Source organism: Alosa alosa, chromosome 4 (genome assembly GCF_017589495.1).
Source record: "Alosa alosa isolate M-15738 ecotype Scorff River chromosome 4, AALO_Geno_1.1, whole genome shotgun sequence".
NCBI classification, from domain to species: domain Eukaryota; kingdom Metazoa; phylum Chordata; class Actinopteri; order Clupeiformes; family Clupeidae; genus Alosa; species Alosa alosa.
This window is the reverse complement of record NC_063192.1, coordinates 4,370,965-4,389,499: the sequence shown is the minus strand read 5'-3', so window position 1 is coordinate 4,389,499 and position 18,535 is coordinate 4,370,965. Positions and strand designations below refer to the sequence as shown.

General features: G+C 42.2%; 1 protein-coding gene across 1 annotated transcript; it reads right to left on the bottom strand.

The window, feature by feature from the left end:
- Positions 1–7,706: 7,706 nt before the first annotated feature.
- LOC125292851 (coagulation factor IX-like) lies at positions 7,707–13,914 on the bottom strand. Its single transcript, XM_048240316.1, has 8 exons — positions 13,697–13,914; positions 13,010–13,182; positions 12,655–12,679; positions 12,387–12,500; positions 11,131–11,265; positions 10,497–10,828; positions 8,933–9,056; positions 7,707–8,514 (listed from the first exon to the last, which is right to left on the bottom strand). The coding sequence occupies exons 1-8, from the start codon at positions 13,776–13,778 to the stop codon at positions 7,949–7,951; spliced, it is 1,551 nt and encodes a 516-aa protein (XP_048096273.1). The 5' UTR covers positions 13,779–13,914; the 3' UTR covers positions 7,707–7,948.
- Between the last annotated feature and the right edge of the window lie 4,621 nt (positions 13,915–18,535).

Genomic DNA, 18,535 nt, shown 5'->3' with positions numbered 1-18,535 from the left:
CTAAACCTGGCAAAACTTTAGAAAATCTTAAGAAAAATTGCAATGCACATACCCTGGAAATCCAGAGTTCTCGCGAGAGCACAATTTGAATTGTGCCCGCAAGATACTCTGGCCACGAGCAATGATCCAAATTTCTTCTATCTCTCGAGCGAGAGGGAGCAATCAAATCGTGTAGGCAGGACAAAGGCGAGCTACACTGATGACTGACACTGGTGAATTGTTGTGATTGGTCGTAGCGTTATCCAACTGCGTGCAGTGAGAGTTTCAAATGCATGCTTGGTGCCGCCCCTCGAATTGAGCCATTTTCATTACTCGTGGCCAGACCCTTAATCTGAAAGGTTCCAGGGTCTGGTTTACCAGGCTACAATGCACACACAATCCCTGGGGTTCTCTACCCTCAACAGACAAATTTGGGATATAACAGTTCTGGTTGCAGTCCATTTCAAGTACAAACTTATTTAGGACAAACAGTCTCAGTGTGCCTTGCTTCTTTTCAGCTACCAAAGCACCACAGGAAAACCTGACGGCCACTACACCACTAAATGGAGATTCATTCTTTTCAAAGCACACAGTACAGTTGTACAGCTTTAACAGTTTTACAGATGTTATCAGATGTTATTTGGGCAGCCATGGCCTACTGGTTAGCACTGTAACCAGAGGGTTGCCGGTTCGAACCCCGGCACGGCTGAAGTGCCCTTGAGCAAGGCACCTAACCCCTTACTGCTTCCCGAGCGCCTGCTGTTGATGCAGGCAGCTCACTGCGCCGGGATTAGTGTGTGCTTTACCTCACTGTGTGTACACTGTGTGCTGTGTGTGTTTCACTAATTCACGGATTGGGATAAATGCAGGGATCAAAAGAGTATATATACATATAAATACTTGTACTTATCGCGGGCCGCCAGAAATGTTTCCGCAGGTCGCCATTGGCCCCCGGGCCACACTTTGAGAACCTATGCATTAAAGGAACCGTATGTAAGATTGTGGCCAAAACTGGTACTGCAATCACTTTCAAATTACTGTAGAGCGGTGAATCCCCTCCCCCTCCACCCTGACTGGCAGAGCTGGCAACCCGGATGCCGAAACACTACTGACTTTGTGATTAGTAGATAGGTGGAGGCGCATCAGGCCAAAACATGACATGACAAAACACAACATCAACATCAGTTGAGGGCTGCAACTTCACTTTTTAAATTACAATATCCTGGCCGGACTACTGTTGTCAGTGATATAAGCATTTGAAATGAACATGATTTCTTAATGTCCAGTGACATATCAGGGCCATTTTATGATTAATTGAAATAGCCTACATTTCTTACAAACTTTTCCTTTAAAGTTAAGTGAGTAAAATATAGTAAAACCCTAAAAATATATAGATTTTTGCTTTCGAATTATTTGTTTTGTGTGTCCCTGTCCACCCTATTGTATTTTGTTGTATTGATTTATGGAGTTGGCTATATTGGCCTGCATCTGCTCCATTGCCAGCATAAACCTGTTTTCTGACTGCAGGAGGAGTTGGTGAATGGCCACCATTTTCCTGACCTATTTTTATCTGATGGTGTAATTCCATAAACATGGCAGAGGTTTTCCTGAGACATGGCTTTGCATCTGATGTCTGAGAAATGACTGTGCAATTCTGTAAATTTGACAGAGGTTTTCCTGAGACCTGATGCCTTTTCATATGATGTCTGACACCTGACTCTTAAATCAAAAATGCGCCAAAAACACCTCCTGAGACCTGGTCCTGGAGACGTTTTCCACGTCCACGTCCATATAAGGACAATGCTTCCTGATCTTATCATTTTCTATAGCTGCAGGAGTCAGCTCTCAAATTGAAATGCACTGCATTGGTCTAACGAGCCATAAGTGGTGGCGTCGGCGGTGCAGGTGAAGCAGCGAGGAGTGCATATTGTATTCCTGGGCCCAGTTTCCCGATAACGACGGAGAAAGAAGTCGAGTAAGAAAGTGAGGAAATGTGTAGGCTTAGATTTTGATGCAGTAGGCCTACAGACTAAACCACATGTTCCTTTCTCTGCTTTTACCTCATAGCCCTAATAAAATATAGCCTTCACTTAGCAAAGATAATGGCAAACTATTCTGGCAACGTCTCGTTTCATAACTTGATTGCATTTTTGTCCGCTTTTCATCACATTATTATGACCATTAAATGTAGGCTATGCTATTTTGCACGTTAAAATCTGATTCATCACAGATAAACACAATAAAGAATGGGAACGTAAGTTGGATTATGTATTCTAAGTTGTAATTACTCTGTATGTCCTGTTGGTGACCTCAGTGAGAAGTACTGTTAAGACGCTCTTAGTCGGTAACGAGAACTCTGGAGCACTCGTAGATCTACTGGATTATTGAGGCCAAAAAGATTAACAATGAAGACGAAGGAGTGAAGGCAGCCAAGAGGAGGGCAGGAAGGTAATTGCAAAGCAAAAGTTTCACTGAAAGAAAATGCCATGTGGTACACCAAAATGTATCTAAAATGTGGAGAATACAATGCAATCAAGCATTTTGGGCGATGTGGAGTCATAAACTGTCAGCAGATTAAATGCTCACGAGAGAGACAAAGATGCAGTTTTAGACGTCACTGAAGTAAGACAGGCGATAGGCCTAGGCCCGACGGTAATTGTAAAGCAATTTACAAAAGATTCACTGAACAAAAATGCTGATATGATACATGAAAATTTAGCTAAAAATGTGGATAATGCAATGCATTCAAGCATTTTGGGCGATATGGAGTCACAAACTGGCTGCAGATTAAATACTCATGATAGAGAAAAAGACGGTTTTTAAAGGACGTGACCGAAGCTGAGGCAAGCCAGGCAATAGGCCTATAGGCCCGACGGTAATTGTAAAGCAATTTACAAAAGATTGACTGAATAAAATGCTGATGTGGTACATGAAAATGTAGCTAAAAATGTGGAGAATGCAATGCAATCAAGCATTTTGGACAGTGTGGAGAGACAAGCCGCAGCAGCTTGAGAGAGAAAAAGATGCGGTTTTAAAAGGACATGCAGACCGAAGTTGCAGCAAGCAGGTGATATTTAGAAATTTATTTCCCAAAATCCAAGACTAAGAACAGACAGACTATGTAACTGGACACATTGAGGCCAAAAATATTGAGAATTCTACAGGGAATGTTGAAGACGTAGGAGTGAATAGGAAGGAGTGAATGGCAAGAGGCAAGCCGAAAGCTGCTGACAAGTGCCCGACGCTATTGTAAAGCAATTTACAAAAGATTCACTTAACAAAAATGCTGATGTGGTACATGAAAATGTAGTTAAAAATGTGGAGAATGCAATGCAATCAAGCATTTTGGACGATATACTGGCACAGACAACAGAACAAATGATCGCTGGCCACCTCCGAGACAGCGAGAGAAAAAAAATGCGCATAAAACCAGGGCCTAAATGTCAGCTCGGGATTGCGGGTATTGCGCATAAATTATTACTAAGTTTTGAGCATAGGCCTAGTAATAAAAATCCCGCAACTCTAGCCATCATAATGCGAGAAATTCCCACACATTTTAAAGCGCTGTCTGACATTAATCTAATAATGGAGCGGCCTGAATGTGGGACTATTGACTGGACGGACCAACTCTGACTTCAATTGAACCCTATGCAGAGATACACATACACGCGCGCGCGCAGGACCACTTTGGGGGTGCCTCTCTCTCTCAGCAGGATTTGTCACCGCTAAATTATAGCCTATAGATGCTTCTACATCAACCGCTATCGACAGGAAAGGAAAACAAACGTTTAGCGATCAGGAACCTTCAGGAATTTTGCAAACACAGAAGCATGACAGCCTATAATATAACGCGAGAGAACATGGATGTGTTCTCCATTTGAGGAACGTTATAATCGATTGCGGACGTGAACAGACTTTCACTTTCTGTGCATATTCACGTGAAAGATCATTAGTAGCAAAACAGCGATCAAATATTACATGGCAGTGAGTTTTGTTTTCAAATGTTTTCATGCATGTCTAGATAACGGGTGAGGAATGTTTAGGGGACAGACTATCGTACATCCTCAAATTATGACTGGGCAAAGCAGAGCATATTTGGACCATGGCTTGTAGGCTATTCGAGTCAGCTAGGCCATTATTTCTTGCGTTTTACTGTGAGACATAGGCCTATACTTTTCGTTATAGGAGCGCATACCAATGGCAATGGTTCACTATCAAGTTTCATGTATGAAAGAGTGTCGGGATTTCCATCCATATATTGCGAGATAAGAGCCAAAGAGGTCTAAGATAGCCTAAATTTAGTTATTTTTTAAATTATGCATGATTTACTTTTTTTATAAAATTCGTAGGCTGATGCCTGGCAGCAACAATTGTGTTTAAATGTAGGTTATTGCTTCAGCCTCTAGCTCAGAAAGGGGCTGCGTGTGACTGGTAGCTTGAGAGCAACGTGTTGGAGATTCATGGTGTAGAATGATGACTTTTCATTGGCAACAATATTAAACCAACCAACATAAATGATTAAGAAGAGCTCTTTTATGAGTTAAATTGAAGCAAACTTATACTGGCTTTTATTTGTCCGAATCTGAGGCCCGCTATAAATAGAATCCTGGCCATAACTTGAGCATTTATGTATGCACGTGTGTTTCAGGCATAGCGCAAGCACTAATCTCTGACTGAAAGTGCACAGGACTTGTGCATTTGAGAGCGCTCTCTCTCGCTGTAGACGGTAATGTTTCATGTAGGGTTCATGTCAGTTAATATAAATTAACATTTAAAAACATGTTCAGTTATATAATTTGTTTCATATATAAGTTGCACCTGACTATAAGTCGCAGGACCAGCCAAACTATGAAAAAAAGTGTGACTTATAGTCCGGAAAATACGGTAATACTTAGAGATCCAAACAGATTCCTCATTGCTGATGATTGCTGGTGTTCCTTTATTTTATTTTATGTTATTTATAGGGCTGTCAAAATAACTGATTAATTTCGATTAATTAATTTGAGAAAAAATAACTGATTAAAAAAATTAGTGCAGATTAATCGATTCCGTACGACCTTTGACCCCGAGCCGTTCTAATCAGTAAAAATTAGACTGTAAAATGAAGGAGAGTGAAGAAAACGGGCTGCCTGGATCATTGATTGGAACAATTACTTTTAAAAAACGGCCTGATGGTGTTGATAAAAATAAAGTGTTGAAAATAAAGTCCTTTGCAATGTCTGCAAGTGTTGACATTGAGGGGAGTGTTAATTTATTTTCATTGTGTCCCCTAGGTTATATCTGTGGCCTGAAATGCCTTATGTGGAAAAAAAAACTTCTTCCCGAAGCACTTTTGAATTTATTTCCTCAACATATTAGGTCATATTATAGATTATTATGGCCATTATTTGAACAGTGAAAATAATAATAAAAGAGTTTTTGAACTGAAAATACTATTTTGTAATTGAAACACTTGAAGCGAAAACTATCATTAACTTGTTCAGAAAATTGAAATAGTCTGGCGAGGTGGGGTCACAGGTTGGCACATTCCCAGGATGGACCTGCTGCATTTTCATCCATTGTTTCGTCCATGGTTTCGTCTCTTATCTAAATCTGACCATGGAGTTGACTTTGGCGGAAAGCTGAAGGTGATTGCTGATAGGCTGTCCCAATCAGTGGTGTCTGCCCAATCCAATCACGTTTGAGAGGGAAACAACAAATTGAGGGTTTCCAAAATCTTTCTTTTTTCCTTTTTTTTTGTAATGGGTACTCACGGTTATGGATAGAAATGTAGTGGAGTAAAGAGTACAATATTTGCCTCTCAAATGTACTTGAGTAAAGTCATGAGTACTCCCCAAAAATGATACTCGAGTAAAGTACAGATCCCTCAAAATTGTACTCAAGTACTGTACTCAAGTAAATCTACTCCGTTACTGTCCGGCTCTGTGTAGCTGTGATTGTGGGTGATCATATATAAAAGCCAACAGCAGTGTACTAAGACAAAACTCAATGGCTGTCACTTGGGCTTCTCTCTACTCATCATTGCCCTTGTGCTGTTATTACCAGGTCAGGTGTGTGCTGCAGGTCACTGCACGTCTATCTTAATGTGGGTCTTCTGCTACTGATTTCTTCACCATAGTTAATCTAAAGGAGTAAACTAAAATTTGAGTACAGAATTGTAGTAGAGAAACAAAGATGAAAAGTGCTTCAAGTACTGTCATACTGCCTCTCAGAGTCCAGACTTCAATCTGTCAAAAAAAGTGAGCACAAGGCCAGAGTGATGGCAATTGGCAAATAATCATTCCTGCCTCAAAACTCAGATTGCTGCTAAAAAGGTGCAGTCTAGAATCGTTGTAGAGACATGGAGAGGCTTGATAGGCATTATAAGAGCTATCAATGCTATAAAGATGTTTCCACTGATTATTTAAAAGGGGTATGAATAATTTTGGATATGCTATTTTTCATTAAAAATGTTAAAAAAGATGAAAACGCCTCTTTTTTTGATTTCATGTTTCTACTATCACATTGGCTTACAACCTTTAGCCATGTGGCAGTGTCATTTTCAGTCAGAACAAACATATTGGTCAACATTAAATCAATATTTGCCAGGGGTGTGTGCCAGTTCTTAACTGTATAAGAGGGAGAGCGCTATACCGGGTCAGCGAGAGCCACAGGTAAGTGACCTCTCGCTGGAGCGCTGCCAAAGCTGACGCACACACATTTGCTCTCACACACGGTAGGTTCTATTTCCGCATCTTTGCATCACGTAGGGCCAGTGTGCAGGATAGTTGAATCATTGCTTTCAGGTTACGTTACGGACCAAGGTCAGCTAAACATTATACCCTAGACAACGTAGCTTTAGTTTAGATGCTGTGCCTCGGCCTCCTCGTAACATCACACACACACACACACAGTATCATGCTGACTTTACTCAAACTCCTACCCACTCAATGAGGATTGAGTCAGTTGCAGTTAGTTGAACACATATCTCCAAATGAGAATTGAGTCAGTTGCAGTTAGTTGAACACATATCTCCAAATGAGGATTGAGTCAGTTGCAGTTAGTTGAACACAAATCTCCAAATGAGGATTGAGTCAGTTGCAGTTAGTTGAACACATATCTCCAAACGTGGTACGTTGCATAGTGTTGCTTTAATAATGAGAGTGCCCTAGCTGGTACACCCTCAGTCTGAAGCTGTTAGGGGCTCACTGAGAGCGCTGGAATCGTAATCTGAATGTAGCACTGTTTGTGTGTGTTGTCAGGTAATTGACGGCTACTATGATAGAGTGAACGAGCCAAATGGGTGGGTAGGAAGCTTTTTTGCTGTGTGCCGAGGAAAGTTAGGCACGCACCACATACACACACACACATACAAGTTCAAGTTTATTGTCATTAACTAATAAAATGATTTTGATGATCAGTTATGAACTGTCTTGTGTTCAAGAGCCAGCTCAACTGTAAATACTAAATAGTAGAAATTAAAAAGGTATATTAATTGTGTGGGGTGGGGAGGTTATAGTGTATGTGTGTGTGTGTGTGGTGGGGGGTGACGTGATTGGTGCAGCTTGGTTTCATGGGCATAGGTAATGAGCATCATTACTCGTCGCCAGTCACTTGCTGAGCAAATTCAAATGAGCTCTCGCGAGAACTCTGGATTTCCAGGGTAAGTTAAGCCTGCTCCTACCACACAATTCTCATGTGAATATCCAAAAATATCAAAAGGAAATATATTAATGCAGTAACAAAACTATTTTGAGAGGACATCTTTATTTGTGTCTATTTGTCTTACTCTTGAGTGAATCATTTTGAATTAAATATATATCATCAGACTATGGAATGCTTTGGAAGCTTACAATTCTTTATGCATCCTTCACAACCGTTGACCCTGCACATTGTTTACCTAAAGACACAGCACATTTCTTTAACTAAAGCGGTGTCAAATATGACATTTTGCATTCCTATGTTTGACACATTTGGTTTGGGTCCTTGGTCAATTTGTGGGGGCGAGAGTCAAGCCTGTGACGTCGGAGATCCATTGGAAGTACTTGGAGATGCGTGTGTAGATGCCGTACTTGCCCTCCTTGGCGCACTCCTCTCCCCAGCTGACGATGCCTGTGAGGAACCAGGTGTCCTTGTACATGGAGGCGTGTGGGCCGCCGCTGTCCCCCAGGCACGCGTCCTTCTCCAGGGTGTCGTAGCCGGCGCAGAACATGAAGTTGGACACGTGGTCACTGCTGCTGCGCTTACACTCGGTCCGGTCCACGTAAGGTACCTGGACCTTCTGCAGCGTGGGCGAGTCACGGCCGCCAAAGCGCACCTGGCCCCAACCGCTGACCAGGGACGTGGCGGCGTTCCTCAGGAGGAACTCGGTGAAGCCATTGGTGCCCAGGCAGATGGGGATGATGTAGTCGGAGAAGATGACGGGGGTCTGGAGGTGGAGCAGGGCGATGTCGTGGTTGTAGAGGCTCTTCTTGGCGTCGTAATGAGGGTTGAGGATGACATCATCCACCTCGTGGTCACGCTCACTTTTTTCATTCTTGCGCTTGTCATGTTCCCCTGGTAGAGTTAAGATTTTTGTTAAGAGGTATCACCTGCAAACACCCAGGAATCATGAACAACAGGTGGTGTCTCAATAGTCTGCTTCAGTGTTTGGGTCAATAATACACCTATTTATATTTGTATGTTGTCATTTATATGTGTATGTTATAAACAGAAATTGCTGCATATCAGTAGACAAAGGAGGGTTCTCCGCGCTTCTGTCTGGTGCAACCAGGCCAGGACAGATATTTCAGAGAGAAGGAGGGACGCCGGTGCAGCTCAGATGTCTTCTTAATTTTCAATTTATTTAGTACAAGGTGCAAGGTTAGTCGTATGTTTTGCACCTTGTACTAAATAAATTGAAAATTAAGAAGACATCTGAGCTGCACCGGCGTCCCTCCTTCTCTCAGAAATTGCTGCATATTTGTCCACTCACCAAGTCGGCTGAAGAAAGGTCCCTTGCTCTTAGTTATGCAGTGGGCTGCGGTGACAACCCAGACATCACTCAGTAGCGATCCTCCGCAGAACACGGTGCTGGTGGCTTTGTTGATTATAGCCACCTAGTTGAGTTAAGGACAAATTACAAGATTGGTATTTGAAGTATTGATCGGTATAGGGCATAGGTTCTCAAAGTGCGGCCCGGGGGCCAATGGCGGCCCGCGGAAACATTTCTGGCGGCCCGCGATAACATCTGATAACAACTGGAAAACTGTTAAAACTGTACAACTGTACTGTGTGCTTTGAAAAGAATGAATCTCCGTTTAGTGGTGTTTTGTGGCCGTCAGGTTTTCCTGTGGTGCTTTGGTAGCTGGAATTGGGCCTGAATAAGGCCTATGCTGATAAGAAGCAAGGCAGACTGTTTGTTCTAAATACGTTTGTACTTGAAATGGACTGCAACCAGAACTGTTATATCCCAAATTTGTCTGTTGAGGGTAGGGAACCCCAGGGATTGTGTGTGCATTCTTAAGATTTTCTAAAGTTTTGGCAGGTTTAGCCTCAGTTATGAATTAAAATGTGTTTAATGCAATACATATAAACTGTAGAGATGCAACCTGCTCTTTAAAATGATTACAAATGGGATTTTTTCCCCAGTTTTTTTTCTTTCTTTTTCTCCCACCGCCCCTTTGGCGGCCCTCAGTTCAATGTTGGGTTCCTGGATTGGCCCTCACCAATCAAAACTTTGAGAACCCCTGGTATAGGGTAAAAATTACCATGGCATTGTTGCCGTTATGGATGTGACAGTTTTGTGCGGAATTGCCCTATAGATAAGTAATGAGTGTATTTTTATAAAAGTACATTTACAAGCCTAATGTTATTATGGTATTCACATCCCCAGTCTGGAAACAGTGTACAACCATAACAATCCTCGTTTGGTTTGACTTGGCCTCACTCTACACCAGTGGTTCTGAAACTTTCTGCCATTCCCCACTTCGGAGCTGGGGAATTTTCAAGCCCCACCTGACCCCATCAACCCGGCAAAATGGTAACGTTACTACACCCACGTTACATTTCCCGTCTCGGTCTGCTGGATCAGATGTTACTTTAATTCATATGTCGGTCTGTTTATGACTTGTTTGTGTGTGGCTGTTTTGTTTTGAATATATGATCTTCCTTCCTTGTCAAAACAGAGAGGCAAATTAAAGATTATAAAATTATTATTAAAAAAATTATTTCTTCCCGTTCACCCCCCGTCATGTCTCTATTCCCCACTAGAGGGGGCCGCCCCACACTTTGAGAACCACTGCTCTACACCTTGAACTGCCAAATCCCTGTCAAGCTCAATCCACATTCCACATTTCAAATTATCCAAACCAACTCACATACAGTTATATTACAAGCAGTCATTACAAGGACTATTGTCCCTGGTGCCACTATACCTCAAGGGCACCACGGTGGAAGCCGGGAATTGAACCCACAGCTTTCCTGGCCCAGCTCCTTAACCACTATGCTACAGTAGCACGACCCCCAAATGATAGTCATCTGCCTGTCAGGCCTCGTACCTGCCATGGAATCGCCCCTCTGGTAGCCTCGTTTCCACCAACGATGCGCTCGTCTATGGACGAGGAGATATGTCGGAGAGGAATTGTCCAATTGTCCACTGCTGGCAGCTGGGTGCTGTTGACCTCTAGTGATACTGGACTGGCTGTGCCATTGGTGAGGTCTAGGTCATTGAAGAGGTCAAGGGTGTTGTTCTCAGAGGGTGTTTGAATGGACATGTTGATGTGGCCGTTGAATGACATCTTGTTTAGGTCGACTGTTTCCGAAACAGTGAGAGATCTTGCAGATAGTTTGTCCTTTACGGTTTTGCCAATTCGACCACAGGAGTATTGACCTGACAAAAACAAACAAACAAACAAATGTGTCATCAGCTGTTTATTTTCTCATCCTTGGACTTTGAGGCTTGGAGAAGAAAATCATCAAAGTTATTTATTGATAGCTGGTGTTCGCCAAACAGTCACTATGAGTGGCCTTTAGTCATCTCATCTTAGTGATCAAAATCAAATGTGATGTGTGTGAGTGAGAGAGAGAGAGAGAGAGAGAGAGAGAGAGAGAAAGAGAGTGAGTGTGTGTGTGTGTGTGTGTGTGTGTGTGTGTGTGTGTGTGAGAGAGAGAGAGAGATGGAGATGCGAGTACTTAGTGGCTCGCAGGTCATCTTGTCCGCCCCCCGCTGGTACCCAGGGGCACATGCACATGTGGGCCCCCGCACCTTGTCTTCAACACAGAACTGCATGCAGCCGCCGTTATCCACATCACACTGACGAGCAATCTCTTAATGAGAGAAACAGTGGAGCAGAGAGACTAGGTCCAATATCATCCTCAAATGCAGAGAGACTAGGTCCAATATCATACTCAAATGCAGAGAGACTAGGTCCAATATCATACTCAAATGCAGAGAGACTAGGTCCAATATCATACTCAAATGCAGAGAGACTAGGTCCAATATCATACTCAAATGCAGTGGGAGATTCAATTACTGGCATGACATTGTTTAATTGTCAGGATCTGGCCCGGACTGTTGGAGTTTGTGCCACCCTGGTGGCCATTTTGTGTATTGTCCTGTGTTTGTTTTTGTCTGTTCCCCATGTGCTTTGTGTTACCTGCCTGTCCTCTGTCTTTGTCTCCGCCCCATATCCTTATTTGGTCTGTGCTTCCTGTCTTGTTTGTTTTCCTTCCATTTCTGCCTCCTCACCTGTTCCCTGTTATTGTCTCGTTGGTTTCGTCCAGTCCTCTGTCTCTCTGTTAATTGCTCTGTGTATTTCTACCCTCCTGTTTCTCTGTTCCTGGTCAGATCGTCTCGACCTTTGTCTAGTCAAAGTCCTGTATGTAAGAAATTCTGTAAATGTAAAGTTCGTGTTTTAAAATAAATTCTGTTTTGTCTGTAAGTCTGCCTGGTTGAGTCTTGCACTTGGGTCCTCCTGCACAACCCTGACATTAATTTTCATATTGGTCCCACACAGCATGAGCCCTGAAGTAAAAATGTTAGTCAATACACACCACAACACAGAAAAAGAACAACGTCCAGAACCATCTAGAAGCTTAACAAACAAGCAACATTTCAAATGAAAATCCTGAACCTCCAACCTGTACATGGTACAGGGGTTCACATTATAAGACTACCTCTTATTTACATCCTGTCTGTTCAAGTTTGGGTGAAATCACATTAATCAGTTACCAGGTTTTCATATCTTGTGCCAAGTTTACCCAGACACAAGGGACAGGACGCACTCACCTCACAGTTCTTTACCCAGACACAAGGACCAGGACTCAGTTCTTTACCCAGACACAAGGGACAGGACTCAGTACACAAGGGCCAGGACTCAGTTCTTTACCCAGACACAAGGGACAGGACTCAGTTCTTTACCCAGACACAAGAGACAGGACTCACTCACCTATCTCACAGTTCTTGCCACCAAAGCCAGAGGGACACCAACACACGTAGGAACTCAAGCCATCCTGACACCTTGCTCCGTTCTGACAAGGAGAGGACTCGCACTGATCCCCATCTATGGTAAATAATAACAGCTTGCTTATACCACAGTATGAATGAGTGCTAACAACAATAAATTCCTCAGCTTATAATAATCAGTGCTAGAAGTTGAAAGGGAGGAGAAGAGAGGGAACTCAGTGATGTTTGAATGAATGCGGTGGGCGTCTTACCTATATAACCAGTCCAGAACTCCATCTACAGAAGGGGACGCAATAGTGAGAGTGTCACGCCCCCAGAACCGGTGATAACAGGTCTCAGGGGACACTGTGGCAGCTCAGTAGCATGTGGCCCAGGTTGTTATGCTATGCTATGATTTAATTCTAAAACTGTAGAAGCTATCAGGACCATTTGAGAATAGAATTAAGACACAGCTATATCGTGGAACATTGACTGCCAGGACAACTACTGTCAAAATATAGCATTTGCTATGACATAGTTGTCTATTGTCATGCTTTAGACAGACTGTTTCCTCAAAAAGACCATACACAAGCACCCCACAAACACACACACACACAGGTGGTGTACCGTTTTGGCGTTGTCCTCAAACACCTCCCTGGCCTCCTCCCAGTTACACTTCTCCTCGATGCACTCCCGCTCCAGGTTGTCCCTCTGCACCACCTCCTCCAGGTGCCCGCTGTTGTACCGGCGCTGCCTCCGCAGAACCGTGCTCGCCGCCTGGGGCAACATAAACACGGACACTGGAACAGGAACAAATTACAACAGAGAACTCTGAGTTCATGAGGCGTATTCAGTTTGTTTATTGTGATATCTCAGTCCACAGCATACAACAGAAAAATTATTTGGGTAAACATCTCCATAACATTCCCAATTTGAAACTGAGGAAATAGGAAGGTATACATTTTTAAACCATAATTAATAGTTATAAAATTTAAGATGCACAGGCATTTTATAATAAATAAAGAACCGAGTGACTAACAAGTGAAATGTTTAGGAATAACTAAACTTGACTGCCTTCTATTTCATGGCAGCTATTTAACAAAGCAATAAATATTAGAATGTTTAGACAACGTTTGGTAACCCTTGGTCACTTTGTCACAAAGTCCGGGAAGCCTTAACAAAATATATCACAACAAATATTTACTCTTCCCTGTATAATGTTTTACATGTTTTGCTGTGTTGTTCAGTTTGCTTTTTACTTGGTTTAAACTTTCATTTTAAATGGCATTAGCAATAAAACAAAAACAAGCTTACCTCCATATGTAAACCAGTTATCCACCAAAAGAGAGACTACAAGGAGGGACAGAAAGATCTTTCCCATACTTTTTAAGAGCATAAAACAGTTAAAAAAGAATACAGATGATCATTTGCTCCACAAGTAAACAATCTAAAGAGCACAAGCACTTTGATTGCCTAAGGCCATCACTTGTATCTGTGTCCAGCTGTGTGGAAATGAACTGAACAGCGTCTGTTGGTCAATTTTGGCCAGGGTCTTGCCAGTAATGTTTAATAAAACATTTGTGGTAATGACAACAGGAATGGTCACCTCGACATCTTTGTAATGTAGGCTGCTTGTGCTGTGGCAAGAGGAGCATTTGTTGGCTGTGGTTAACATATTTAATATAGTATTAAATAGTAATTATTATGTTTCAAATCCTTTTTTGGTTTAAACTGTGAATCTTTTGTTTTCTCATCGTACTGTATGTATGTGTATTCCAATTTGTAAACACATCATGTATCATATAACATTACCTATTAGGATATAATAGCTTTAACACCACATACTATCAAGCATGATACTGTTGTGCAGCATGGCAAATATTGACACGAGCTGGGGTTTTGTCTGGTGAATCAGTGGCCTGTGAGTGTATTATAGAGAAGCATGAGAGTCCTGAGATAGCTTGTAGCTAGCAGCTTACGTTCTCTCCCATGCCTTTAACTTATGAACAGTGGCCCATTTTAATGGCTTTTAAAAACTGGCTGCTTGCTCCACCCACAATAGAGTAATGTAGGAGACTATCTGTAAATCCAAGTTTGGTACTGATGCTGCTTGATGGATAGTGGACCTATTTGGTGAACTTTTAAACTGCTGTAATTTGTACTCTCCCTTTTCACTGACTTACGTATGGTACAAAATAAAGGGGAATTCCCCTTCAATGGCTATATCACGTGGGTTGTCACTCAGCTCACTTTTAGATGTATGTGACATTAAAAAATAAATTATGATATAGCCATTGAAATAAAAGCTTTTTATATAATTTTGTAAAACAGAGCCTTGGATTCTCTTTCCTTCAAACTCTTGTTTTCACCACACCAAAGAGCATCTTTGAAAACGACTTCTGAACACTCTGGACACTTTCTTTGTGAAGACACCTGGGGAGGCCTTGGGAAGGGATCCATGGGGCCAGATCGTCCCAGTCAGCTGCCGTCTGGAGTTAAACAGTCTGATGTTGTGTAGCTCTGATCATTTATAACAGCCAACATCAGTCTAGGAGTTCTACACTAAGACAAAACTCCATAGCTGTCATTTGGGCTTCCCTCTCTACTCATCATTGCCCTAGTTGTTATGTGCGGTCAGGTGTGTGCTGCAGGTCCCTGCATGTCTATGTGGGTCTCCTGCTACTGATTTCCTCACCTTCTCTTTATAATGTCTCTAGTGAAGAGATTTGGACTAAGTTAATCTCAAGAAGCAAACAAAAATGACTTTTTAATTTTACCCTATAATACAACAGTACAGGCCTGTCAGAAATGTGGAGTCATCAGAGTCAAATCAAGCATGTGCCGACCTGGTGGGCTGTAGTCGTATTTTCCCACTGGAATGAAGTGACCCTGAGGTGGCCAGAGGGTGCACTGGTAAAAGCCGCAGTCCCCCAGTGCCGACTCGGGCAGGAGCAGAGAGAAGTCCTCCCTCACCTCGTAGGAGTAGTTAGCACCTTGGTAGAGTGTGTGTTTGTGTTTTAGGCTGGTTATGGAAAACCTACATGATAATGACACAACAGTCTACCAAGGCGCTAACTACTCCTACGAGGTGAGGGAGGACTTCTCTCTGCTCCTGCCGGAGTCGGCGCTGGGGGACTACGAAACTCAGGCCTACCAGCAGGTAGCCTATAGGTGGCCACATGTGTAGGATATAGTCATGTTTGTGTGAAACTGTGAACTGTCATGAAACTAATTATATCTTACATTAGTAAAGCAGTCCTCTGATGTGCATGTCACAAAACATTTAAGTGAAAGTGCATGTATAACAATATATAATAATAATGATTGTGATAATGAAAATGACAATTTGATTTGGAGGGAGTGGGGTTGGGTACGTGTAGATGAGCCCTATGACCCCAAAGTCTGCAATGACTGGGCCTCAGGTCAAAGAAGTTTGAGAAAGGCTGGTCTACATAACCTGCATCAGATTGAGGTTTGCAGTGATGCGTTATTATTATTTATTATTATTTACTATAGGGTTCTAGAATAAATAAAACAGTGTGTTTGAAATAATGGAATTTGTGCTTTCTCATGAAGCTGGGTTGATGGGACATGGGGAGGGTGGGTCTGTTGATGGGGGCGTGGCGCCACGAGTAGTTCAAGCAGACGTAGGACTTTCATGTACTTCGATCAGGGGGGGGCGTGGCACTGTGTCAATGTCACGCCCCCCCCCCACAGAAACAAAGTCTCACTCCTTGCAAACTTCAAAACTTGAGAGCCCTGTTGACTGTCTGACACAGGCATCACCTGTACAGTTACATAGACATTTTGAACACAAGAGTGCTCTCCTGTGTACAGTTACATTGATTTTCCACAAGGTTTCCTACTCCAATCACAAAAAAATACCAGCAGTCATGGGGGCAAAAACGGAATTTAGGCTATAGGCCTACCTATGTTTCACGTGTCTCATTCCAACGAAACTCAAAACGAATAGCTTTTTAGTAATCCATGAAAAAAAGCTCAAAATAATAAGCCGTAGGCTACAATAAGTCGTATACTACAAACCTTGCACCAGCTGATTTTGTGATATTGCACTCCTTGGACGGATCGTGCCTTGCATGGTATTGTGCGTCAACAACACCAGAATCACATATGCAGCGAGTAAACACAGTGCAGAATGCAGGGAGTGTTATTAGCAAATACATTTGTGATTTGCTTAGTTACATTTTCAACAAACGTCTGCATATGCCTAAGAGTTGTAGCCTACCATCGGAAAGTTTAGATCGTGTTCTCTCAGGTGATATGCGTATGATATCGGTGTGAAATCGAGACGCACCCTAGCGGCAGTAAATGTAATTTGCAGCCAGGGTAGTCTAGCAACTCCCCTGCTGGCTTACGAGCTTATTCAAGTTTCATGTACAGTGCCTTTAGAAAGTATTCACCCCCCTGGATATTTTCCCCATAGCTTTTATAAATGGAGGATGATTTGCTTCTTTTTTTTTTTTAGGCTACAAAAAACTGTTTAATGTCAAAGTGAAAATAGACATATTCAAAGTTATGTTAATTAATTAAAGATTTAATAGCCTATATAGAATGTAAAATTAGTGGCTGTATAAATAGTGACTGACCAAGTTCAGCAGCGGTCCAACCAGTTGCTGCTAGTAGTCTCACAATTAGTGAAATAGAGATGACCTGAGTGCAGTCAATACCTGCGTGAAGCTGGCCCCCCATGTTACTCAAAAATGATTAAAAACACATTTTCTGGCCAGTGACGTCACTCAGCCCCCCATACTTGTCCAAATTTCCCCAAAATAGTCTCAATCGTTTGTGCTACGTTTGTGCTCATTTGTGCCGTTAAAAGTAACATTTGTGCTACTATGTTTTTTAAGATATTCCACGTTATTTGTTACACGTGTGACGTCACTCAGCCCCCCATCAATGTCCAAATCTTCCCAAAATGATCTCAATCGTTTGTGCTGATTTGTGCCGTTAAAAGAAACATTTGTGCTATTAGGTTTTCTAAGTTATTATGGTTTATTTATTACTCGCGTGACGTCACCAGCCCCCCATCAATGTCCAAAACTCACCAAAATGGTCTCAATCGTTTGTGCTATGTTTGTGCTGCTTTCTGCCGTTAAAAATAACATAGTACTAGTACAGGGGTTCCCAAACTTTTCCACGACAAGGCCCCCCAAATACCACTAGGTTCTGGCCAAGGACCCCCTTGATGTGTTATTAAACCCATTGACAACACTACGGCAAAAACACATTAAGCTAAACCTAATAATTATTTTAGCCACAAGCACTTTCGCAATGGAGCTTACAGTGTGAAAAAACTGCATTTGGGGCTTTCTGCTATATGAGAGCTATCATTATCATGGAAAATATAATGTTCAGATATGTGAGACATTATTATAATGACATTGTATAACAACCCTCATAGTAATAGGTATATTTAAACAATTTCAAATGTATTTATTTGTTTTTTTTCTTTTCTTTTATTTTTCCTTCCAACTTGCTGAGGCCCCCCTGGCACCCCCTCGCGGCCCCCCAGGGGGCCCCGGCCCCCACTTTGAAAACCACTGGCCTAGTATACTACTTTGAAGCATGATGGTGGCAGCTGTAGGGAATAGAGGATAAGAGATATAGATAAGGCCTAGAGAACAATGAGATGCTAATAATGTCACAGAATTATGGATGAATTGTAAGACAGAACCATATCCATTTGACACTTTGCTGGTCAGATCCTACCGTCTCCACCGAAAGGTGACGTAACAGACAGGATTGATATTATAAACTATTTTGTTTTCTGTAATATATCATGGGAAAAGTCTCATCAGAGTTAGGCTACCGTTTAGGCAAATGTCACGAATTATTTCTATTGGGCAGGCCGATTCACAAATATAGGTGTAGGCCATCATTTTCAACAGCAGAGGGCGCTGTTTCACAATACATTGATTGAGACTGAAAGTTCCAAAAAGTCAGTGTGCATGTTCTGATCAGACATTAATATATTTATGAATGTAAATCACTCAGTGTCTCTAGTATACTTTTTTCGTCGAAATATTCTGCGGCTTAAAGCAGAGGCAGTAGGCTTAGCCCTTCAAGGACTCAGCTCAGACAATTGTGTTATCCCTATTGTCATTCAAGTATGTCCGTGAATAAGCTAGGTTA

What these genes read in the sequence shown, in the direction of transcription:
- LOC125292851 (XM_048240316.1), bottom strand. Translation starts at nt 13,778, where the DNA reads ATGCTCTTAAAAAGTATGGGAAAGATCTTTCTGTCCCTCCTTGTAGTC. An exon ending in TAACTGGTTTACATATGGAG is followed by an intron (nt 13,183 to 13,696) that starts GTAAGCTTGTTT and finishes TTCCTGTTCCAG; the next exon opens with TGTCCGTGTTTATGTTGCCC. An exon ending in TTGAGGACAACGCCAAAACG is followed by an intron (nt 12,680 to 13,009) that starts GTACACCACCTG and finishes CCCCTTCTGTAG; the next exon opens with ATGGAGTTCTGGACTGGTTA.